We start from the raw sequence: 25,230 nt of genomic DNA on the forward strand, positions 1-25,230 counted from the left end.
AATTCCTAAATGAAAGAAAAATAAAACCATCAACTCAGCTTTCTCCTGCACGCCCCCCAGACACTGAACTCCATCTCAATGCCCTCAGAACAAACTCACATTTCTTTACTCCCAGGAAAGATAGATTCATCTAGTCAAAAACACTTTTCGACCTAATCTTCCACCTCTTCTGATCAACTATTCCTTTTCTGTTCTGTGTTAATTCTAGGTCCCCCCCCCTCCTTTCTGTAATCCCTTGCAGACTACTTCTTGTTAACTGTACCAATATGTAGTCAGTAAAACGCTCAGCAGCCCTTGCAGCTGGGTCCTAGTCATGTAAGCAACTAACATAAATAAAATGCAAAGGTCAAACACAAAAACACCAGGCTTTCTGAGAAAGTGACTGCCCATCACAAAAATAAATTACAACATGGATATTTTACACTTACATAGATCCTTGCAAGTGTGCCACTGGTGATGACGTTTGGGGCCAGATGTATCAAGAATCCATTTTGCAATTGTTAAGAAATCGCAATTTCAGAGTCGCAAAACTGTATGTATCATATTTGAGTTTCGATAATGGCGATTTCTTAAAAATCGCAAATGCTTTTACCGAATCGCAAATAGCGATTCAGAACCCGTTTACACCAGTGGTATTTGTGAACTTTTTGCATTTCCCAAATTGTGAATTCCTAACTGGAATTTGCAATTTCAGAAATGCAAACCCCAGGGTGATGGGGGCCTAAGGCCCCCTCTGCTGCACCCCCAAAAATATTTTAGGACATGTAAGGTGCACACATGCCAAATGGGCATGTGTTCGTTACATGTCAATTTTTAAAATCCATTTTTATTGCATTTTTAAAATTTGCACATGGTTACCACCAAATTGTATTCGGTGGTAATTGCGATTCCTTAATGCCCAATTTGCATTAAGGATAAGCTTGATACATGTGCTTAAGAAATTGCAAATAAGGATTCCTTATTTGCGATTTCTTATTTAGAGAATCGCAATCTGCGATTCTCTAAACGGGGTCGCAGTTTTAAGGAATCGCTATTTTAGCGATTCCTTAAAATTGCATAGCGAATGCCTTTCATACATAGTGAAAGGCATTTTTGCATTTGCAAAGGGCTGTTCGCACCGTTTGCAAATGCATAAAGCTTTGATACATCTGGCCCTTAGCTCTGTAGAACGTGGAGACTGACAGCATAACATATTTCAAATGTGGGTCTCTTGAAATGCTAGCCTCTGTTGGTCTGCTCAATTAAGATTTTCATAGATGCAGATATATTGTGTACCCGATATGGTAGGCACCCGGCGTTACTCACAAAGGCTCCATCAACACTGTTTACTAGAAAGTCTGAAGTGGTTCCAGAATGCTGGGGGATGGCTTTTTACCTGAAAGAAAACCAGCTGACCCACATAAAAGTCATGCTCCTATGTATCTGCATTGGCTTTCTACACCTCAGCACAGGTGCTTGGAAATTTTGTTCAGAATGCACCTGGAAAACATGCTCAGAATGTTCCTTCTCAGACAATGAACTGTGGGAAAAGAAAATCTGTTGGTTATACTATTTAGGGGCTAAGCAATTCCCTAGCCAGGCTTTTATCTTTCCAAATATTCCTTCTTCCGTTTTGTGGGATAGCAAAGATCATCTCATTTTTGGAAACCAGCTGAGAGGTTGAACTTGCTTGAAAGACCCTCTCTGGCAGTTGTATTAAGTGTGTTCACAAATCCATTTGAAGCAACTGCATGACGAGTTGAGCATAAAAAAAAAACGTTAGAAATGTGGACCACTTCCAATATAATGCATTTTGCAAACCCTCCTTACTGATCTTCTAACTTTCCAAATTAACTTCACTCACTAAAATGTCAGAGCCTGCATTAGTAAACAAAATAGGGCATGAAGCGACTTTGTACCAACAAGTTTTATCACTTACTCTGGTATTGTATACTCCGCTGCTTTAATTTTTCTAAAGAGCTCCTGTGGTATGCTGTCATAGAAAGGGAACTGCCCATAAAGCATTGTGAATAGCACTACACCCAGTGCCCACATGTCACTAGGCTTCCCCCGGTATGGACGACCTGCATGGAAAACAAAAATGTACAACAGTCAAGCTGAGGTAAGAACTTTCCATTTAAAAAGTCATGAACTTAATTAAAGTGAAGTCCAACTAAAGAACCATAGGTACCAAAACACATTAGGTAAGTTAGACACACCCAACTCAGTCAGAAGCAGTTATACAAGTCGTTTTTATCAAACAAATACTGCTTCTTAAAAAATTGGAACCTCTACTGTAGATCTATATATCCGCACTATCTGCAAGCTTTACAATTCCTAAGCAGTGCTTATCGCTTAGAAGATGGCATTCCAAAACAAAATTTGAAATACACTGGATTGACCTTTTGCTCAAGACCTACAGGTAACAACTCAAATATACAGCACAGGAAGCATTGCTTGATAAAAAGGTTTCCTCCAACAACAAATATCAGTGGAGACGCGGATGGTGCATTTACCACTCTCCCCCAGCTTATCACATAAGCTAACGGGAGAACAAAAACATGCAAAGACATCAGGTCTGGCTAATAACTAAAAGTGCCTGGATGCTGCCATCTAGTCAGTGATCCATCGGTCCGCGCCCTCTACTCACCATTCAAGCACACAGTCACTCCTCATTCCACACCTACGTCCTCTCATCCACCCACTGATTGATCCTTGCAATGCTCCACCTGTCAATCAACTAAACCAGAATTACACTCATTAATCCATGAAGAGGCACTTTCAGGTATCAGCCAAACATATTGTCTTTGCTGATAGTTTGTGAGTGGTGCAAGTGTTTGCGGTAATGAATGACTGCTAGGGTGAGATGGTTCTTAGCGGTGTAGGACTACTGCTCAATGATGGATGAAAGTGCTGTCAATAGTGTGTGACTAGCATTCTGTGATTTGTGAGAGTGCATCCAATACTGTGTGACTGCTACTCTGACGCTTGTGAGTGTGCTCTCTGTAGTGCAAACACGCTAGTATGTGGAGAGGGGAAAGTGCTTTAATGAATGTGTGAAAGCTAGTCTGTGAGGTTATAGAGTTGGTATTTTGGGCTATATGTGTTCATTATAATGGATTCCACAGTTTCTCTTGAATCTCCATTGAGGCCATTGCTGAAGAAAAGCTGTGTACTTATTTAATGATGGGTGAATTTTACCCTTATTCTCTTCCTCTGTTTTTAAGTCTTGACTGTTTGCTGTCCCTAATGAGGCTCCCCTAAGATGGGAGGGGCATTAATAACCCAAAATGTGCATTCCGTTACTTTCAAGAATCAATGCCAAGTGACTGCTGTCTGGTCACCTCCTAACTGTCCCTGCACGGATCCCTGACTGCACATGCGCACATCTGGTCATGTTTACGGACATCGCCATGCACCATTTGCTCCCAGACTTGTAAATGCTCTCTGTCGCCTTCTAAAATGGGATTTTGCTGCAGAGCTCTTCATGTGAGACCAGAAATAATCAAAGGGATAAAGAGAGTAGATCAGATTGGATCCCACAACTTCCCTGAAATAAACGTATATAAATCAAAACAAAGAGTCCCCTACGATTCCAATCTGTCTGGGTGGTACTGGCACATGCGTGATTTTCATATAAAATTCTCAACCTTCAGGAAATCTTGAAGGCATGCTTAATCACAGAGTTTTCACAATGGAATCTAAAATTTCAACCGCAGGTTTCTACATGATCACTTTGATCACTACATGATCACTTTGAGGGCACACTTACAGATATTTCAAGGGAGCCCTAGAAGATATTCAATGGGAGCAAGCAGTAAATGGTTACAAGGCTGCCTGAGGAATACCTGCAACAAACGTTATCAGAATATTGCCTTGGAAGTGTTAACAACAAATGCGGACACTATGTGGGGTTTAAATATCCACGTATCCATCCTCCTGGCCCACAGACAGATTTGAGCAACTCCTCTCCCTGGCTGACAGTGGTTCCAGCACACCTACCCGCAGAGCCTCTTCAGCTTACTAGGCATGCACACTGAGTGCATGTGTAGTACAATTCCCTTTGTCCTCATGTGCAATACAGTAAGCTTGATGGGAGCAGCTGACTCACCATTACACAGAATCACTATATCGCACATGTGAAAGGAGTACATGCTCAAGCATGCACCGACATGTGCCACACCCTCGCTAAATAAAGCAGAGTGGTGCAACACAGACCTCACACACAGCGGTTTATCACCCACTGGGATGGGGGGACAGCATTTTCCTCCTGGTTATCAAGAATACTGTCTCTTTCTCTGCCTGAAGCACTTAATAAGGATGCACCACGGCACAAGCAGAGATAGTATAATGGATGTGTAATTCAGGGCCAGGCTTTTTTTTTTTTTCAAATATATGGATTATGGTGGGTGCTGGCATATGGCTACACATCCCATCTCTAGAACTCAAGTGGAATTGTTGGACCCCCAGGGTCCACAGCCCAAACACTGCATCCATTACTGAGGAAATTTGTAATCCTTGGGCATTGTTTTCACATTTGGGCCATCAGAGAAGTGGTTAAAACCCCTAATTGTGCCTTCTGTGGATGGCAGAAATACTATCAGATGCTTTGGGCTAGCACCCAATACCAAAACCGGTTGGTGCCAAGACAGGCACATGTCAAAACGAGACTCAAAGAAATTTAAATTTCCTCTAACTTGCTATAAGAAATGGCTGACATTTTTGGGGTCTGGGTTAGCCGGCAATCGGGAAAGCCTACTAAATCTAGCGATCCAGGGAAACGCAGGGTGGTGTGACTTTCATGAATTCCCCACAAATGTCTAGGTATGGATCAGAAATGTTATTTTCTCCATACTTCTGTGAGGGAAAACTCTGGCCATTGGGAGTTTTGCACACCTGTATTCCCACACTTCTCTCAATTAAGCATTTGGGGGACCTAACATGTCAAAGGAACTGACCAAAACTGTAACCTTTTGAAGACCTCATTGAAACCACACTAACCTCACATGGTTCAAGTTTTGACAAGTTAATGCTAAGGGCAATAGGTTTAGCCACTTGTGGAGTACTGTTTTTACCGCAAGAAGTAGTAGAATGCTGGGTGGTAGGAATTTTAGGGATATCCATAGATTCTGGAACATTCCCTCTCAGACGTTTGGGGAAATAAAACAGGATTTTAGCCAAAGTTTGAATGTAGGGCATTCTGGGTAAGAAAATGCAGTGGTATCTACATAAGCCACATTACCCTGAATTCCCCTGTGTATTTTGTTTTCAGAAATATATTAGGTTGGTAGGCTGATCTATATAGAAAACGTCACTCACTTAGCCAGTGTACATCTGTTCGTGACATGTAGTGCTGCAGATGCTGTGCATATTCTGCCATCTAGTGTTGGGCTCGGAGTGTTACAAGTTGTTTTTCTTGAAAGAAGCTTTTTCGAGTCACGAGATCGAGTGACTTATCCTCTCTGTGATAGTGCGCCTGGGCATAGAGTCCTTTGTAAGACTGTTTTCCCGCAGGAGGTAGAGTAAGCGTGAAAAATTGTATATGTACATATGTATAGCAAGTAAAGAAGATGTCCATGCAATGTATATACATATTTACATAAGCAAATACTAAAACCGGGGAGGAGGGTGGGGGCATGTGAATCTGCAGCACTACATGCCACAAACAGATGTACACTGGATAAGTGACATTTTCCGTTCGACAGTAAGTGTAGCTGCATACACATGCTGTGCATAGACTGAAAAGCAGTCCCCTCCTAAGTAAGCGGTGGCTAGCCTGTAGGAGTTGGAGTAGTTTGAAATGGTGTTTTAAGCACTGCTTGACCAACATTTGCTTGTTGGCGATATAACACATCCACACAGTAGTGTTTAGTAAATGTGTGTGGTGTGGACCACGCGGCTGCTTTGTATATGTCTGCTATTGGAATATTTCTTAAGAATGCTACTGAAGCTCCATTCTTTCAAGTAGAATGTGCTTTAAAAGTTACTAATAGTTCCTTTTTAGCTTTTAGATAGCAAGTTTGAATACAATTTACTATCCATCTGGCCAATCCTTGTTTGGAAATGGGATTATCTTTATGAGGCTGTTGAAAAGCTACAAAAAGTTGTTTAGATTTCCTAAAATCTTCTGTTCTGTCTATATAATACATGAGAGCTCTTTTGAGGTCAAGAGTGTGGAGAGCTCTTTCAGCAACTGAATCTGGCTGTGGAAAGAAGACTGGCAATTCCCCTGACTGAAGGATGTGAAATGGTGAGACTACTTTGGGTAGAAAGTTTGGATTTGTCTCAAGTACGAATTTGTGTTTTTGAATTTGGACAAAGGGTACTTCTAAAGAGAATGCTTGAATTTCACTTACTCTCCTTAAAGAAGTAATTGCTACCAGGAAAGCAACTTTCCATGAAAGAAACTGAAGAGTGCAAAAATGCATGGGTTCAAATGGTGGACCCATAAGTCTTGTGATCACAATGTTGAGATTCCAGGCAGGAGATGGTGGAACTCTAGGCGGAATAACTCTTTTAAGGCCTTCCATAAAAGCTTTTATGACATGAATTCTAAACAGAGAAGTATGCTGTCTGTTTTGGAGGTATGCTGAAATTGCTGTTATATGAATTTTAATAGACGAGTATGCAAGATTTGCTTTTTGTAAGTGAAGCAAATAGACAATATCCTGTACTGATGTTTTAAGTAGATCAATGTTTTTGGGTTGACAGTAATATACAAATAGTTTCCATTTAGCTTCATAGCACTGTCTGGTTGTAGATTTATATGCTTCCTTTAGAATGTCCATACATTCTGATGGAAGCTGTAGACATAAAAACTATGACTTCAGGAGCCAAATCGCCAGGTTGGGCATACTAGGATTGGGATGCTTGATCTAACCTTTGTTTTGAGTCAACAGGTCTAGTCTGTTTGGGAGCTTGTGATGTGGTACTACAGACTGATCCAACAGTGTTGTGTACCAGTGTTGATGTGTCCATGTGGGAGCTAGGAGTATTATAGTGAAGGAGGTGTGACAAATCTTGTTGACCAGAAATGGAAGTAGTGGGAGAGGGGGGAAAAGCATAAGCAAATATCCCTGACCAATTGATCCATAGAGCATTGCCCTTGGATCGAGGGTGTGGGTACCTGGATGCGAAGTTTGCGTTTTCGCTTGTTCCGAATAGGTCAATGTCTGGTGTTGCCCAGATGTGAAAGTACTGTTGAATCACTTGTGGACGAATCTCCCATTTGTGTGTTTGTTGCTGCATCCAGCTTAAGAGGTCCGCTAGTTGGTTGTGTATTCCTGGGATTTACTCTGCCAACAGGTAAACGAGATTGTGAATGGCCCTCTTCCAAACTGTCTGTGCTAGAAGGGACAATTGAGAGGAGTGTGGCCCTCCCCTGTTTCTGCAGATAATAAAAACAGACAACATGACAACAATGTACTAACACTGTTTTGTGTGTGATTAGTGGTTGGAATGCTTTGAGTGTTAAGAACACTGCTAGCAATTCCAGGTGGTTTATGTGGTAAGTTTGCTGTACTGAGTCACATTGTTCCTGTATCGTAAGATTGTTGAGATGGGCTACCCAACCTGTTATTGATGCATCTGTGGTGATTATGGTCTGTGGCACAGGGTCCTGAAATGGCCGCCCTTTTGATAAGTTGGTGTGATTCCACCATTGCAGAGAGTTGTAAATCTGGCGGTTCAACAACATTAGATCGTGAAGTTGACCGTGTGCCTTAGACCATTGTTGCGAGAGACTCTGTTGTAGGGGTCTCATGTTTATATGTGCATTGGGTACTATTGCTATGCACGATGCCATCATTCCTAATAGTTTCATGATAAACCTTACTGTGTAAGTTTGATTGTATTGTAGCTGTGATATGAGATTGTGGAAAGCTTGAATTCTCTGTGGGTTTGGGTACGCTAATGGTGACAGTATTCAGAATTGCTCCCAGATTCGTCTGTATTTGCGCTGGTTGAAGATGCGATTTTTGTTATTGATTGTGAACCCTAGACTGTGTAGGGTGTTGATTGTGTATTGTGTGCGCTGACGACAGGTTTGAATGGTGCTGGCTTTTATGAGCCAGTCGTCCAGATAGGGAAAGACATGTATATGTTGTCTTCTGAGGTATGCTGCTACTATTGCGAGAGTTTTGGTGAATACCCTTGGTGCTGTCGTTGCCCCAATGGGTAGCACTTTGAACTGGTAATGCTTGCCTGCTATTCTAAATCTTAGATATTTGTGATGTGCTAGATATGTGGAAATAAGCATCTTTTAGATCTAATGTAGTCGTGTTTTGCAGTAGGGCAATGACATCCTGTAAAGTAACCATGTGGAAATGCTCTGAAAGGATGTACTGATTGAGGGGTCTGAGATCCAGAATTGGTCTGACAGTACCATCCTTCTTTGGTATAAGGAAGTATACAGAATATACTCCTTTTCCTTGTTGAGCAAAAGGTATCACTTCTATTGCACCTTTGAGTAGAAGTGATTTGACTTCTTGTTTTAATAGAATGAGATGCTCCTGAGTTAGTTTGTGTGAACGAGGTGGAATGTTTGGTGGCGTGGAAATTAGTTCTAGACAGTAACCATGTTGGATAATTGACAGAACCCACTGATCTGTAGTTATGTTTTGCCATTGTGGATAGAAATGTACCGGTCTTCCCCCAACAGGAGATGTGTAATGTGTGGGGACAGTGAGAAAGTCACTGTTTGATTGTGAGGAACCTCTAGATGTGGAGGGTTTACCTCTTCCTCTACTGTTGGATCCTCTGTACTGTAGGACTGTGAGGATTGTTTTTGATGGGTGGTTGTTGTTTCCGCAGTTGATGGTTTGAAACCACCTCTAAATTGTGGTCTACGAAAATTACCTCTAGTAGGTGTGGTATACCAAGCCCCATGGCCTTAAATGTTTCTGAAGCTTTTTTAAGTTTGTCTATTACTGTATCTACCTCAGGGCCAAATAAATGCTACTTATCAAAGGGCATGTTTAAAACTGCCTGCTGTATCTCAGGTTTGAAACCTGAACATCTTAACCAAGCATGCCGCCTGATAAGCACAATGATGTTAACAGTTTTGGCTGCTGTATCAACCGCATCCATAGAAGATCTTATAGCATTGTTGGATATTGCTTGCCCTTCATTAACTGTTTGCTGTCCCCTTTTTTGGTGTTCTGAAGGGAGGTATCGTAACAGCGCCTCCATTTTGTCCCAGTGTGCTCGGTCGTATCTAGCCAAAAGAGCTTGTGAATTGGCTATCCTGCAGTGATTTGCAGCTTGTGAGGCCACCCTTTTCACAGCTGCAACTATTTTCCTGATTTCCTCATCAGGAGTAGGGGCATCTCCTGTGGACTGACTGTTAGCCCTTTTTCTGGCTGCACCAACTACAATGGAATCAGGAGGTAGTTTAGATCTTATAAACACAGGATCAGAGGGTGCTGGTTTATATTTTTTGTCCACTCTCAGAGTATTAAATCCTTGCTTTAACAGGCTCTTGAAAGATATCAGAAGCATGTCTAAGCATGCCTGGGAGCATAGGAAGACATTCATATTGCCTATGCATTGATGCCAATGTGTCAAACAGAAAATCCTGCTCTATATGATCATTGGGCATTTGCACATTATGGTAGGCTGCAGCTCTATCCACTACTTGATTATATGCTGCAGTGTCTTCAGGTGGTGAGTGTCTGGCAGGATATAACTGAGGGTCATTTGGTAAAAATGGGATCGAAGTCATATGTATCCCATGGGTCTGTGACCTGTTGGTCATCACTAAGTGAGTCAGAGGAGGTATGTGGTGATAACTGTGCCTCATATGTGGGTGATGGTGGTGTGCAAGGAAGAACTGGAGAATGTGGTGGTGAAAGCTGTTTCTGCTTTGCAACGCCTCTCTGTTGTTTTTGCTTGAAGACTTTATTTGATGGAGGTACATCTTTTGAAGTGTCTTCAAAAGTAAATTTCATTTTAAAGGGCATTGGATGGAAAAGACTGCCCCTTGTCAAACTTATTCTTGGGCATTTTCTTCGGGGAAGATGTCCGGTGTGTCTTCTGTTGATATTGACACCATCTCGCGATGACAAGCTCTACGGTCCTGGAGAATCTTTTTAGATTAAAAAGATCTAGGTGTTGCAATTGTCCTCTTGATAGTCTGCACACAGAATTCTGATCAGTGTACGGGAATTTAGCATGACAAGACAGAACCGAAACGGAGTCCGTTACATCAGATTCACATTGAAGTAGGCCCTTAGAGAGCGTTGTCCTTATAAGGGTGAATAATTCGACCCATACGGTCTAAATCAGATAGAGTATAGATGGAAACACGATCGAAAACAATATCGACGATATTATAGAAAGAGTAGAATACGTTTTTAATTACAGAATCAAGATTCACCGGATCGAGAGGAAACCCGTTCGAACCAGATGGTGGAAAGATAACAATCTAACAAAGATGCCCATGAGCACTATCACAAAGAGAAGGAGTCACTCGATCTCGTGACTCAAAAAAGCTTCTTCAAAGAAAAAAATCTTGTAACACTCCAAGCCCAACACTAGATGGCAGAATATGCATAGCATGTGTATCTGCAGCTACACATGCCATCAAAACACACACTATATATATATAAATAAAACAAGATTCTCTCTGTTTTTACAAGAGAAAACTGCACTCTGTCGTTGTGCCAATAATTCTTAAACTTTTATTCCATTAGTGAGATCATGAACAAAAACAAACAGGAATCCCCCGACGCGTTTCGGTCTCACCGGACCTTGTTCACAGGTGTTTCCTGTGTACCAATTTAGCGCTGACAAATCAGAGGTGCAGGATTTAGTGTGGGCTCTTCTCTCTTTTAAAAAAAAAAAGAATTTTGGGGTTTGTGCTATTGTAGGCAATAAATGAGTATGACTCCTATGTAAATATAAATCAAAAAGTAATGAGGGCCCCTGTTTTTTGTTAATATACCTCGAAAAAATTGTTTCTAAATCTTTTTTAGTCGCTGAAATAAGATTTTACAAACTATATTTAAAACTCATTTGATTTAACGAGGTGTTATAAACCACATCTACCAGAAGACATTGCAATGTGGAACATAGTGGAAATACATCTTGGATTGCAGTGAAAACAATGTTGCAATTTGGTAAATGTGTATATATATATATAAAAAAGGATTTAGTTTAAAGTGTATATATTTTGTGATGTTAAGGAGTAATTTTTGATAATTTTGTGTAACCTTAGTATTTTTTCTGTTACTTTTGGGTAGTTTATTTAAAGCGCTAAATTGGTACACAGGAAACACCTGTGAACAAGGTACGGTGAGACCGAAACGCGTCAGGGGGTTCCTGTTTGTTTTTGTTCATGATCTCACTAATGGAATAAAAGTTTAAGAATTATTGGCACAACGACAGAGTGCAGTTTTCTCTTGTAGGAACAGAAAGAGAATCTTGTTTTTTGAAATATGGTCGTCCTGCCTCAAACCAGCACCACCGGAGAATCAAGTGCGCCGTATATATATAATATATTTATATTTCGTGGCATGTAGTGCTGCAGATTCACATGCTATGCATATCCCTTCCAACATCTAGTGTTGGGCTCGGAGTGTTACAAGTTGTTTTTCTCCGAAGAAGTTTCTTCGGAGTCACAGAATCGAGTGACTCCCCCTCTCGGGTCCATTGCGCATGGGCTTCAACTCCATTGTTAGATTGTTTTCCCACAGAGGGTGAAGAAAGGAGTGATAGAGTATTGAAATATAAAGAGATGTCCACGCAAGTGTAAATATGTGTACAAATGTTAGAAACTTAAAACGACTACAGGCTTACAGGGAGGAGAGGGAGCATTTGAATCTGCAGCACTATGTTGCACGAACAGATGTACACTGGGTAAGTGCCATTTTCCGTTCAATGGCATGTGTAGCTACAGATATACATACTATGCATAGACTACAAAGCAGTTAGTCCTCCCAAAAAGCGGTGGCTAGCTTGTAGGAGTGGAAGTTGTTTGGAATAACGTCTTTAAGATAGCTTGGCCTACTGTGGTTTGTTGCTGTGAGAACAAATCAACACAGTAGTGTTCTGTAAATGTAACAGGGGTTGACCATGTAGCTGCTTTACATATGTCAACCATTGGAATGTTTCCTAAAAAAGCCATTGTTGCACCTTGCTTTCATGTAGAAGGTGCCTTAGGAGTGATCAAAAGTTGTCTCTTTGCTTTGATACAACATGTTTGTATACATCTAACAATCCATCTTGCTAAAACCTTGTTTTGATATAGGATTGCCTGCATTTGGTTGCTGGAAAGCAACAAAAAGTTGCTTCGCCTTCCTAAAATCTTTAGTTCTGTCTATGTAGTAAATAAGAGCTCTTTTGAGATCTAGGGTATGAAGAGCTCTTTCTGCCACAGAACCTGGCTGTGGAAAGAAGACTGGCAATTCCACTTTTTGATTAATGTGAAAAGGAGATACTACTTTTGGTAGAAATTTTGGATTTGTTCTTAGTACAACCTTATGTTTGTGCACTTGGAAAAAAGGTTCTTCAAGAGTGAATGCTTGTATTTCACTAACTCTTCTTAAAGAAGTAATAGCTACAAGGAAGGTGACCTTCCATGTTAAAAATTGAATTTGGCAAGAGTCTATAGGTTCAAATGGTGGTCCCATGAGTCTGGTAAGTACAATATTTAAATTCCATGATGGAACAGGTAGTGTTCTGGGTGGAATGATGCGTTTTAATCCCTCCATGAAGGTTTTGATAACAGGAACTCTAAATAGAGAAGTACGTTAAATAGTTTGTAAGTATGCAGATATTGCAATAAGGTGTATTTTTAAGGATGAAAAAGCCAAATTTGATTTCTGTAAATGGAGTAAATAGCATATAATATCTTGTATAGATGCTGTAAGTGGATCTATGGACTTAGGTCGACCATAGTAGACAAATCTTTTCCACTTGTTTGCGTAGCACTGTCTAGTAGTAGGTTTTCGTGCTTTTTTAATTACTTCCAGACATTCAGATGGAAGATTTAAATAACCAAATTCTATGACTTCAGGAGCCAAGTCGCTAGATTGAGAACATTGGGGTTTGGATGTCTGATTTGACCTTTGTTTTGTGTTAACAAATCTGGTCTGTTTGGGAGTTTGGAGTGAGGTACTACAGATAGGTCTAATAGTGTTGTGTACCAAGGCTGACGTGCCCAGGTTGGTGCTATGAGCATCATGTTGAGTGACGTTTGCCGCAAGTTTTTGTCTAGAAATGGAAGGAGTGGGAGAGGGGGGAAAAGCGTAAGCAAATATCCCTGACCAATTGATCCATAGAGCATTGCCCTTGGACAGGGGATGTGGGTATCTGGATGCAAAGTTTTGGCATTTCGTGTTTTCGCTTGTTGCGAATAGATCTATGTCTGGTGTTCCCCACCCTTGAAAGTACTTTTGAAGTACTTGGGAGTGAATCTCCCATTCGTGTGTCTGTTGGTGATTTCTGCTGAGGAGATCTGCCAACTGATTGTCTATTCCTGGAATGTATGGTGCTATTAGATGAATTTGATTGTGAATTGCCCATTTCCAAATTGTTTGGGCTAGAAGGGACACCTGAGATGAATGTGCCCCTCCCTGTTTGGTGAGATAATACATGGTTGTCATGTTGTCTGTTTTTATTAGAATATTCCTCTGTTTGATAAGAGGTTGAAATGCTTTTAGGACAAGGAACACAGCTAATAATTTTAAGTGGTTTATGTGTAGCTGTTTCTGTTTGACGTCCAATTGCCCTTGAATGGTCTGATTGTTTAGGTGAGCTCCCCAACCAATCATTGATGCATCTGTTGTAATTATGGTCTGAGGCACAGGGTCTTGAAATGACTGCCCCTCCGTTAAATTGCTGTGATTCCACCATTGAAGCGACATATGTGTTTGGCGGTCCATCAACACTAGATCTTGAAGTTGACCGTGTGCTTGTGACCATTGTTGTGCAAGGTGCTGTTGTAAGGGCCTCATATTTAACCTTGCATCTGGGACTATTGCTATGCAAGATGCCATAATTCCTAGAATCTTCATGATAAATCTTACAGTGTAATGTTGATTTGGCTGTATGAGTGGTATTACATTTTGAAAAGCTTGTATGCTTTGTATATTTGGATACGCTAGAGCTAGTTGAGTATTTAGGATAGCACCTAGATACGGGTTGTACTTGTGCTGGTTTAAGGTGTGACTTTTGGTAGTTTATAGAAAACCCTAGTGTGTGCAGAGTTTCTATCACATAATGAGTATGTTTTTGGCATTGTGCAAGATTGCTTGATTTTATTAGCCAATCGTCTAGATATGGAAAGACATGGATGTGTTGTCTTAAGTATGCCGCTACTACTACTAGACACTTTGTGAACACCCTTGGAGTTGCTGTTGTTATGCCACATGGCAACACTTTGAACTGGTAGTGTTTTCCTGCTATGACAAACCTGAGGTATTTTCTGTGAGCTGGGTGGATGGGTATGTGGAAATATGCATCCTTGAGGTATAGAGCAGTCATAAAATCTTGCTTTTGCAGTAGTGGAATAACATCTTGCAGAGTTATCATGTGAAAATGCTCGGACAAGATGTATAGATTGAGGTCTAATATAGGCCTGAGAGTGCCATCTTTTTTGGTAATTAGGAAGTATACTGAGTATGCTCCTGATCCTTGTTGAGACTGTGGAACCAATTCGATTGCTTGTTTTACCAGTAGAGATGGTACCTCTTGTTGTAACAGAACTGTTTGTTCGTGGGACATTTTGTGATATCTTGGCGGAATGTTTGGAGGGTTGGTTATCAATTCTAGGCAATAGCCATTGCGGATAATTGATAATACTCAGTTGTCTGTGGTAATATTTTGCCAATGATAGTGGAACTGCTGTAGTCCTCCCCCCACAGGAGATGTGTGGAGTGGAAGGGAGGGAAGGAAGTCACTGTTTAGGTTGTGTTGATGCTTGTTTAGAGGTTTAGAATTTACCTCTATTTCTAAAGTATTGACCTCTATACGATCCTCTAAACCCACCCCGTTGATACTGGGTTTGTTGTGGTTGCTTTGTTTGGGAGGTGGAAGCCTCTGAGGATTGTAGTTTAAAACCTCCTCAAAACTGTGGCCTGTGAAATGAACCTCTATATGGGCTGGTATACAAAGCACCCATTGCTTCCGCAGTATCCGAGTCCTTTCTCAGTTTTTCAATTGTCGTGTCCACTTCAAGGCCAAAGAGGTGCTTTTTATCAAAAGGCATGTTAAGGACAGCCTGTTGAATTTCTGGTTTAAAACCAGAGGAGCGCAGCCATGCATGTCTTCTGATTGTGATGGCAGTGTTTACGCTCCTTGCAGCTGTATCAGCAGCATCAAGGGCAGATCTTAGTTGACTATTAATAATGGCTTGTCCCTCTTCTACTACTTGCTGTGCCCTCTTTTGTTGATCTTTTGGGAGATACTGTATAATATCCTGCATTTTATCCCAATGGGCCCTATTATAACAAGCTAGAAGTGCTTGAGAATTTGCAATTCTCCACTGATTTGCTGCATGTGTACCAACTCTCTTTCCGGCTGCGTCAGATTTTCTGCTCTGTTTATCAGGAGGAGGTGCATCTCCTGAAGACTGGCTATTTTCCCTCTTTCTTGCTGCACTGACCACCACTGAATCTGGAGGGACCAGGTGAGTAATGTAATATGGGTCAGTGGGTGCAGGCTTATATGTTTTATCTATTCTGGGTGTGATAATCCTAGCTTTAACAGGTTCACTAAAAATTTGGTCTGCATGTTTTTTTGATAAACAGTTTTTATTGTTTTCAGGGGAAAGGGTAAGGGGAGAAAAAGGGTACAAAGCAGAGGACACATTGTAGGAAGTTGGCTCTGTATGCACTATTTCAAAGTAAGGAATAGTATGCACAGAGTCCAAGGGTTCCCCTTAGAGGTAAGATAGTGGCAAAAAGAGATAATACTAATGCTCTATTTTGTGGTAGTGTGGTCGAGCAGTAGGCTTATCAAAGGAGTAGTGTTAAGCATTTGTTGTACATACACACAGGCAATAAATGAGGAACACACACTCAGAGACAAATCCAGGCCAATAGGTTTTGTTATAGAAAAATATCTTTTCTTAGTTTATTTTAAGAACCACAGGTTCAAATTCTACATGTAATATCTCATTTGAAAGGTATTGCAGGTAAGTACTTTAGGAACTTTGAATAATTACAGTAGCATATATACTTTTCACATAAAACACAAATAGCTGTTTTAAAAGTGGACACAGTGCAATTTTCACAGTTCCTGGGGGAGGTAAAGTATTGTTAGGTTTTGCAGGTAAGTAAACCACCTACGGGGTTAAGATTGGGGTCCAAGGTAGCCCACCGTTGGGGGTTCAGAGCAACCCCAAAGTTACCACACCAGCAGCTCAGGGCCGGTCAGGTGCAGAGTTCAAAGCGGTGCCCAAAACGCATAGGCTTCAATGGAGAGAAGGGGGTGCCCTGGTTCCAGTCTGCCAGCAGGTAAGTACCCGCGTCTTCGGAGGGCAGACCAGGGGGGTTTTGTAGGGCACCGGGGGGGACACAAGCTCACACAAAAAGTACACCCTCAGCGGCACTGGGGCGGCCGGGTGCAGTGCAGAAACAAGCGTCTGGTTTCCAATGTAAATCAATGGGAGACCAAGGGGTCTCTTCAGCGGTGCAGGCAGGCAAGGGGGGGGCTCCTCGGGGTAGCCACCACCTTGGCAAGGGAGAGGGCCTCCTGGGGGTCACTCCTGCACTGAAGTTCCGTTCCTTCAGGTGCTGGGGGCTGCGGGTGCAGGGTCTTTTCCAGCCGTCGGGATGTTAGAGTCAGGCAGTCACGGTCAGGGGGAGCCTCGGGATTCCCTCTGCAGGCGTCGCTGTGGGGGCTCAGGGGGGACAACTTTGGTTACTCACAGTCTCAGAGTCGCCGGAAGGTCCTCCCTGAGGTGTTGTTTCTCCACCAGCCGAGTCGGGGTCGCTGGGTGCAGTGTTGCAAGTCTCACGCTTCTTGCAGGGGTCTTTAAATCTGCTCCTCTGTAACAAAGTTGCAGTCTTTTTGAAGCAGGTCCGCTGTCCTCAGGAGTTTCTTGTTCCTCTTGAAGCAGGGCAGTCCTCTGAGGATTCAGAGGTCGCTGGTCCTTGAGAAAGCGTCGCTGGAGCAGGTTTCTTTAGAAGGCAGGAGACAGGCCGGTAGGACTGGGGCCAAAGCAGTTGGTGTCTTCTTCCTTCTTCTGCAGGGGTTTTCAGCTCAGCAGTCTTCTTCTTCGGTAAGTTGCAGGAATCTAAATTCTTAGGTTCAGGGAGGCCCTTAAATACTAAATTTAAGGGCGTGTTTAGGTCTGGGGGGTTTGTAGCCAATGGCTACTAGCCCTGAGGGTGGGCATACCCTATTTGTGCCTCCTCCCAAGGGGAGGGGGTCACAATCCTATCCCTATTGGGGGGAATCCTCCATCTGCAAGATGGAGGATTTCTAAAAGTCAGAGTCACCTCAGCTCAGGACACCTTAGGGGCTGTCCTGACTGGCCAGTGACGACTCCTGGTTTTTCTCATTATCTCTCCTGGACTTGCCGCCAAAAGTGGGGGCTGTGTCCAGGGGGCGGGCATCTCCACTAGCTGGAGTGCCCTGGGGCATTGTAACACGAAGCTTGAGCCTTTGAAGCTCACTGCTAGGTGTTACAGTTCCTGCAGGGGGGAGGTGTGAAGCACCCCCACCCAGAGCAGGCTTTGTTTCTGTCCTCAGAGGGCACAAAGGCTCTCACCGCATGAGGTCAGAAACTCGTCTCTCAGCAGCAGGCTGGCACAGACCAGTCAGTCCTGCACTGAACAATTGGGTAAAATACAGGGGGCATCTCTAAGATGCTCTCTGCGTGCATTTTTTAATAAATCCAACACTGGCATCAGTGTGGGTTTATTATTCTGAGAAGTTTAATACTAAACTTCCCAGTATTCAGTGTAGCCATTATAGAGCTGTGGAGTTCGTTTTTGACAGACTCCCAGACCATATACTCTTATGGCTACCCTGCACTTACAATGTCTAAGGTTTTGCTTAGACACTGTAGGGGCATAGTGCTCATGCACTGGTGCCCTCCCCTATGGTATAGTGCACCCTGCCTTAGGGCTGTAAGGCCTACTAGAGGGGTGACTTATCTATACTGCATAGGCAGTGTGAGGTTGGCATGGCACCCTGAGGGGAGTGCCATGTCGACTTACTCGTTTTGTTCTCATCAGCACACACAAGCTGGCAAGCAGTGTGTCTGTGCTGAGTGAGGGGTCCCCAGGGTGGCATAAGATATGCTGCAGCCCTTAGAGACCTTCCCTGGCATTAGGGCCCTTGTTACCAGGGGTACCAGTTACAAGGGACTTACCTGGATGCCAGGGTGTGCCAATTGTGGAATCAAAAGTACATTTTAGGTGAAAGAACACTGGTGCTGGGGCCTGGTTAGCAGGGTCCCAGCACACTTCTCAGTCAAGTCAGCATCAGTATCAGGCAAAAAAGTGGGGGGTAACTGCAACAGGGAGCCATTTCTTTATACACATGCATTATATGGGATTCCATCATCCACTTATTTCCAGTAGTAGTATTAACACTCAACAGCACTACGAACCACAGAGCGTACAACAGTTCAGGACCCATTACAACAGTTCAGGACCCATTACAACATTATTTTCTGTGTTCATCTTCCGGTCTATATCAATAATCCTAGCCATCTTCCCCATATTTTCTCATATTTCTGTGGACAACTCCTGGATTCAAATACCAGTTTTTCTTGATTAGCACACCAATCAACCCCCTTTTTCCACTTCTGGAGTGTTGGGCCTTCGGGGGAAATCCAGGCCGCACCAATATCTCTCTTGGCAACCAGCAGAGCCGTGGCAGCCAGGGCACGCTTAGTGCGTGTCCCCCCCATCTCTTCCATAACTCCTAGTAGGACTAATTTTGCGGATTTTTGTACCTCTTGTCCCAGGGCCCTTTCCAGTTCTTGGATCACTTTATCCCAGTATTTCTGCATTACTTGGCAGGACCATACCATGTGGAAAAAGTTAGCTGGTTCGCTAGGGCATCGTGGACATTTGGTGGAGGGGCGGAGTCCCGCCCTGTGTAGTCTGGACGACGGCAGGTAAGCTCCATATAAATAATAGAATTGCACTACATGAAGTCTAGCCGACACCGCCAGCACCCTGGGCGCCATCAAGACCTCTCTCCATTCTGTCTCTTCCAGGGCCCCAAACCATGACTCCCACCAGGTCATGACTGAACTTGAGCTACCGGGGGCGTTATTAATTAGCGTTTTGTAGATTTGAGAGATACCCTTCCCTTCTAAGTTCCCCATGAGCAGTTTGGCTTTGAGTGGATTAAATTCTTGTATGGGTCCCGCCGTGTGTAGATGCACCTTCAGGGCGGGTCTTAATTGGAGGTATCTGAAGAATTGTGTCTGGTGTAGTTGGAAGTCTACCTGTAGGTCTTGAAATGATTTCATGGTTCCCCCCTTCCATACGTCTCCCACCAGAGAAATGCCTAGTAGGTCCCACTCTGCGAATCCTTCCAGTGCTGCAGGGGTGCTCAACCATTTCCCCCTCCACAACGGGGTCTGAAGGGTGACAATGGCGTTCCATTGGGTATACCGCAGTGCGGCACGCCACACCAGAAAAAACGCCCTAGTTATTTCTTCCATTTCGCGGGGAAGTGGTGATCCGTACAGTATGTTGAGAATACGTGGGAAGCCTAAAATCCCCAGTTCCGTCCGATAAGCCGGGTCCGTCCAAACCCCCAGCGAACCAGTCGTGGATCACAATCAGTTGGGTGGCTAAAAAATATAGGAAGGGGTCCGAGGCACCCAAGCCCCCGTCGTATACCCCCCCTTTGGCAGTGTTGTGTTGCTACTCTGTGTCTGCCACCTCTCCAAAGGAACCTTCCCGTGACGCTTTTGAGATTTCTGAACCAGGAGTGCAGGATTGGGAGGGGGAAGTTCTGAAAAATGTATAGGAGCCTTGGCAAGATCATCATCTTATATAGGGCTACTCGGCCCATCACATTTAGTGGTAAGGTTTGCCATCTCAGCAAGTCTGTTTTGACGCGTGTTAGCAACGGGGACAGATTTTTGGCCCACGTCATTTCAGGTAGGGGAGATATCCAGATGCCCAGGTATTTAAAACTGAGCCTGCGTAGGGGTATTGTATTTTGCCAATCAAAGCAGTCGCGTGAACTCGCCAGCGAGATCAGGGCTGATTTGGTGGAGTTCATCTTGAGCCCAGACGCCTGTTCATATTGCCGTAGGAGGCAGAGACTTCTCGGTCCCGTTATACTGGGTTCTTCCATATACAAGTTTCAGGTCCTGAGCTCGCCCCCCACGACCGCAGCACCAACCTGCTGCCTTCTGCCTCTGTCCCACAAGCACGCTGCCGTTTGCGTGTTCGAGGCCCTCCTCCACCCGCAGGCATCCTCCTGCTGGTGGCTAGTGGGCTCACTTGACCCGTGTGCCGCTTCCGCCGTCCTGTAAGTGTTTTTTGGCTTTTTCGTTTTTTCAGCGCCTCGCCGCCGGCGCTTCTGCCCCCTTTGTGCCCCCCTGATTGCTGTCTCCCCGATCGTGTATTGTGCCATTATTGTATTTCTGATTGTATTTCTGATTGTATTTTCTCATTGTAACTGCTTGTAGTTTTGCTAGTTTTTCAGTGTTTTTTGCCCCTTGTGCGCTCCCCGTTCCCTGCCGCTGCCTCCCTGCGGCCCCGCCCCCCTCGTGCCCCCATTTGCCGCTCCCTCCCGCCTCCCAGCTGCTCCTCCCTCCCCCCTCCCTTCTTAATGGCTGGCGCTGCGCGTCCGCGCCGGAGGCGCGCCAGAGGCAAGCCCGTCTGCGCCCGTCCGCGCCTGGACCGCACCCAGCGCCACACCTCCTGGCCCTCGCGCCCCCCGCATCCGCTACTCGATCAACGAACTCCGCGCCTTCAACCCCGGCCCCTCCACTGAATGCTGCCGGGCATCCCCGAAGCACACTAAAGGACCTTTTTCCTGCCGTACCTGCAACTTCTCCTGCATCAGAACGACCAATCCAACTACTGAAACATTCAACCCCAACCACCTGAACTGCATCCTCATCAACACCCGCTCCGCACGAAAACACGCCATCGAGCTCTGGGATTTGCTCGACACCACTGCTCCTGACGTGGCTTTCCTGACCGAAACCTGGTGGAACGACTCCTCGTCTCCGGACATCGCCATCGCCATACCGGACGTCTACAAAATCACCAGAAGAGATCGAACCAACGGAATCGGCGGCGGAATAGCCATCGCTCACAAAGCTACCCTCAAAATCCACACCCACTCGGACGACACCCTCAGGACAGCCGAACACCTCCACTTCCAGATCCACACGGACCCCAACACGACCCTCAGAGGAACCCTCATATACCGCCCTCCAGTACCAAGAGCCCCCTTCAGCGACACCATCGCCGACCTTGCAAGCACCCACGCCCTCGCTTCCCCGGATTACATCCTCCTGGGAGATCTGAACTACCATCTGGAAAATGCCAACGACGTCAACACCGCATCACTGACCTCCAACCTCCTCAACCTCGGACTCCGCCAGCTAGTCAACACGCCAACCGCGAACACCACCAACGGATCCGCATCGCCAAGCGCGCCCACTTCACCGAACGCATCAACAACAACGCCCACGACTGCAATGAACTCTTCGGCATCGTGAAGGAACTCTCCAATCCAAAAGCCAACTCCAACGACATCCCGCCCTCCCAGAAACTCTGCGACTACCTCTCCACCTTCTTCCACCAGAAAATCACTACCATCCACAACAGCTTCAACACCGGTCCACCGCCAGACCCCACCCCCGACGTCTCCTCCCGCGACTGCTGCCTCACTGCCTGGACCCACGTGGACGAGGCAGAAACCACAACAACCATGAACACCATCCACTCAGGCTCCCCCACGGACCCCTGCCCCCATCATGTTTTCAACTCAGCCAACGCCACCATCGCCCCCGAACTCCGCAAGATCATCAACCTCTCCTTCACTTCTGCCACCTTTCCGGACAGCTGGAAACACGCAGAAACCCAACCCCTCCTCAAAAAACCCAAGGCCGACCCCAACGATCTCAAAAACTTCCGTCCGATCTCTCTCCTCCCTTTTCCAGCCAAAGTCATCGAGAAGATCGTCAACACTCAGCTCACCCACTTCCTCGAAGACAATTCCATCCTGGACCCCTCACAATCTGGATTCAGACGAAACCACAGCACTGAGACTGCTCTCCTCGCCGCCACAGATGACATCAGACATCAAATGGACAACGGCGAAACCTCAGCCCTCATCCTCCTCGACCTATCAGCCGCCTTTGACACCGTCTGCCACCGCACCCTACTGACCCGCCTCCAGGAAGCCGGCATCCAAGATAAAGCCCTCCACTGGATCTCATCCTTCCTCTCCGACAAAACGCAGAGAGTCCGTCTCTCCCCTTTCTGCTCCAAAGCCACCAACCTCATCTGCGGCGTCCCCCAAGGATCCTCCCTGAGCCCTACGTTGTTCAACGTCTACATGGCCCCCCTCGCTCAACTGGCCCGCCAACATCATCTCAGCATCATCTCCTACGCCGACGACACCCAGCTCGTCCTCTCCCTGACCAAAGACCCGCTCACCGCCAAAACAAACCTCCACGAGGGACTAAAATCCATCGCCGATTGGATGAACAACAGTCGCCTGAAACTCAACTCCGACAAGACGGAAGTCCTCATCCTCGGGCGCACTCCCTCGGCCGGGAATGACTCATGGTGGCCCTCCGTCCTCGGACCCCCGCCCACCCCTGCCAGCCACGCAAGAAACCTCGGCTTCATCCTGGACTCCGCCCTCACCATGTCCAAACAGGTCAGCGCCGTCTCCTCCTCCTGTTTCAACACCCTTCGAATGCTCCGCAGAATCTTCAAGTGGATTCCAACAGAAACCAGAAAGACGGTGACCCAGGCCCTCGTCAGCAGCAGACTGGACTACGGCAACGCACTCTACACAGGCATCCCAACCAAAGACATCAAACGACTCCAACGTATCCAAAATGCCTCCGCCCGACTGATCCTCGACATACCCCGCCGAAGTCACATCTCCCCTCACCTAAAGGAACTCCACTGGCTCCCGGTAGACAAAAGGATCACCTTTAAACTCCTGACCCACGCTCACAAGGCACTTCACAACACCGGACCCTCCTACCTCAACACCAGACTTAACTTCTACACTCCAACACGTCAACTCCGATCCGCCAACCTCGCCCTCGCCATCGTACCCCGAATCCAGCGCAAGACATCCGGCGGCAGATCCTTCTCCTTCCTCGCCGCCAAGACCTGGAACTCTCTCCCCACATCTCTTCGCCAGATCCAGGACCTCCTCGCATTCAGAAGGCTCCTCAAGACCTGGCTCTTCGACCGCTAAATCAGCAGCGCTCCCCCCCCCCCCCCCCCAGCGCCTCGAAACCCTGACGGGTACATAGCGCGCTTTATAAATACTATGATTGATTGATTGATTGATATACAACAGGACGTCATCGGCATACAGCGCTATTCTATCTTCTCGGGAGGGACCCCATTTCCAGCCATGATATAATGAGTCTGTTCTAATCAACTTGTCCAGATTTCAATGGCTAGGGTGAATAGAAGGGGGAACAAGGGGCATCCCTGCCGTGTGCCTCTGCGAACCTCGAAAGTGGAGGATAAAATCCCATTGACCTGTACACAGGCCGTAGGGTTGGTGTGTAACGCCTGGACCAGATGGCAGAATCTCTGACTCATACCCACGCGTCGGAGCACCAAGAATAGGAGCCACCAATCAACTGAATCAAAGGCTTTTTCAAAGTTAATAAGTAAGAGGGTGAGATCTCTGGGTATTCGGCGTCTTTCCACCAGGGCCACATGTAATCGACGGATAGTGTTGTGTACTGCAAGTTGCCATAAACACACATTAGTCTGAATGAATTAGTTGCAGTAGGACTCTCTTGAGGCGGGCAGCGAGAATGGAGGCAAAAATGTTAATTTCGGTATTAATCAATGATATCGGCCTGTAATCCGCGCAGTGTAGTGAGGGGGGATGGGTTTTGGGAAGCACTACGATCGTGGCGGTGTCTAGCTCTCAGGGGAAGCATCCGTCTTTCTCTACTTCTGCGAAAAGGCACAGCAAGTGTGGAGTTAAGTCCTCCTTAAATGTTTTATAATACTCCGAGGGGATTCAATCGGGCCCGGGCGTCTTGCCCGTACCTAAGGCAGATACAGCTACCCCAATTTCCTCTATGCTGATGGGTTCTTCTAGGATCTGTATTTCCGCTGCGGGTAGTGATGTGAAGGAAATTTCATCTAGTAGTCGGCGGGCCTGATAAAGGTCTATTTGTGTAGATGCCTGGTATAGTGTGCAGTAGTAACTGGCAAAGGCGTTTGCAATTTCAGGGTGGCTTGTAACGAGGTTCTCTTCCCAGTCATAAATTTCAGGGACAATCCTTGAGTCATGATGTCGGGAGACCAGCCAGTATAGCATTTTACCAGTTTTGTCCCCCCCACCTGTAGATTTTCCCCATGCTGGCCCTCCATATGTGTTTCGCAGCCTCTAGGGATTGATCTCGGATTTCTTCCAGAATTAGGAAGGAGTTGGCGTGTCACCCCCTCGCTTGGCTTTATTGCGCTCTCTTTTTCAAGGCACATTGCTCGAAGCTCTAGCAGTGCAATTTGCTGGGTTTTGGTACGTTCTTGGATTCGTATAAAATTTTGGGCCGTGCCTTGTAACACCGCCTTGCCCGCTGCCCATAGCATGCCTATTGAGGTCACTGACCCTTCGTTTAGTTGAAAGTATTCTCTTTGTGCATGTTGCCGCTGTTCTGTGACGTTTTTATCTTGGAGGTACCACGCATTTAGCCGCCACATAGGTCGGGACCAAGTGGGGGCCCATGATAAACTGGAGTGGGGCGTGGTCAGAGACTCCTCTGGTTAGTATTTCAATGTGAGAAAGGGCGGTACAGTCTGTGCTTGAAAGCAGCACCAGGTCTATTCTGGATTGTGAGCCATGGGCCGCCGAAGTGTGAGTAAATTGTCGCCATCTCAGGTGCCAGACCCGCCAGGCATCACAGAGACCCGTCATGGAGAGCCATTCAGTGATTCCCGTTGCTGATGTATGTCTATATGTGGAGAGTGGACCGATTACATCCAAGGACGGGTCTGGGGTTGCGTTGAAGTCACCTCCCAGCACAGTGATTCCTGGGGGTAGGTCTGAAAGTAGTTTGGTTAGGGCCTGGAGAGTTCCACTGATTAAGGAGGGAGGGGC

General features: G+C 45.5%; 1 protein-coding gene across 3 annotated transcripts in view; it reads right to left on the reverse strand.

The window, feature by feature from the left end:
- Positions 1-25,230, reverse strand: part of STK40 (serine/threonine kinase 40) — a 354,611-nt gene that overhangs the window by 60,038 nt on the left and 269,343 nt on the right. For all 3 annotated transcript variants that reach the window (XM_069223947.1, XM_069223948.1, XM_069223949.1), the window contains exon 9: positions 1,919-2,063. In XM_069223947.1, coding sequence (XP_069080048.1) covers positions 1,919-2,063 — 145 coding nt within the window. The remainder of the gene's footprint in view (positions 1-1,918; positions 2,064-25,230) is intronic.

The sequence above is a fragment of the Pleurodeles waltl genome, chromosome 3_1 (assembly GCF_031143425.1).
Source record: "Pleurodeles waltl isolate 20211129_DDA chromosome 3_1, aPleWal1.hap1.20221129, whole genome shotgun sequence".
In the NCBI taxonomy this organism is placed as follows: domain Eukaryota; kingdom Metazoa; phylum Chordata; class Amphibia; order Caudata; family Salamandridae; genus Pleurodeles; species Pleurodeles waltl.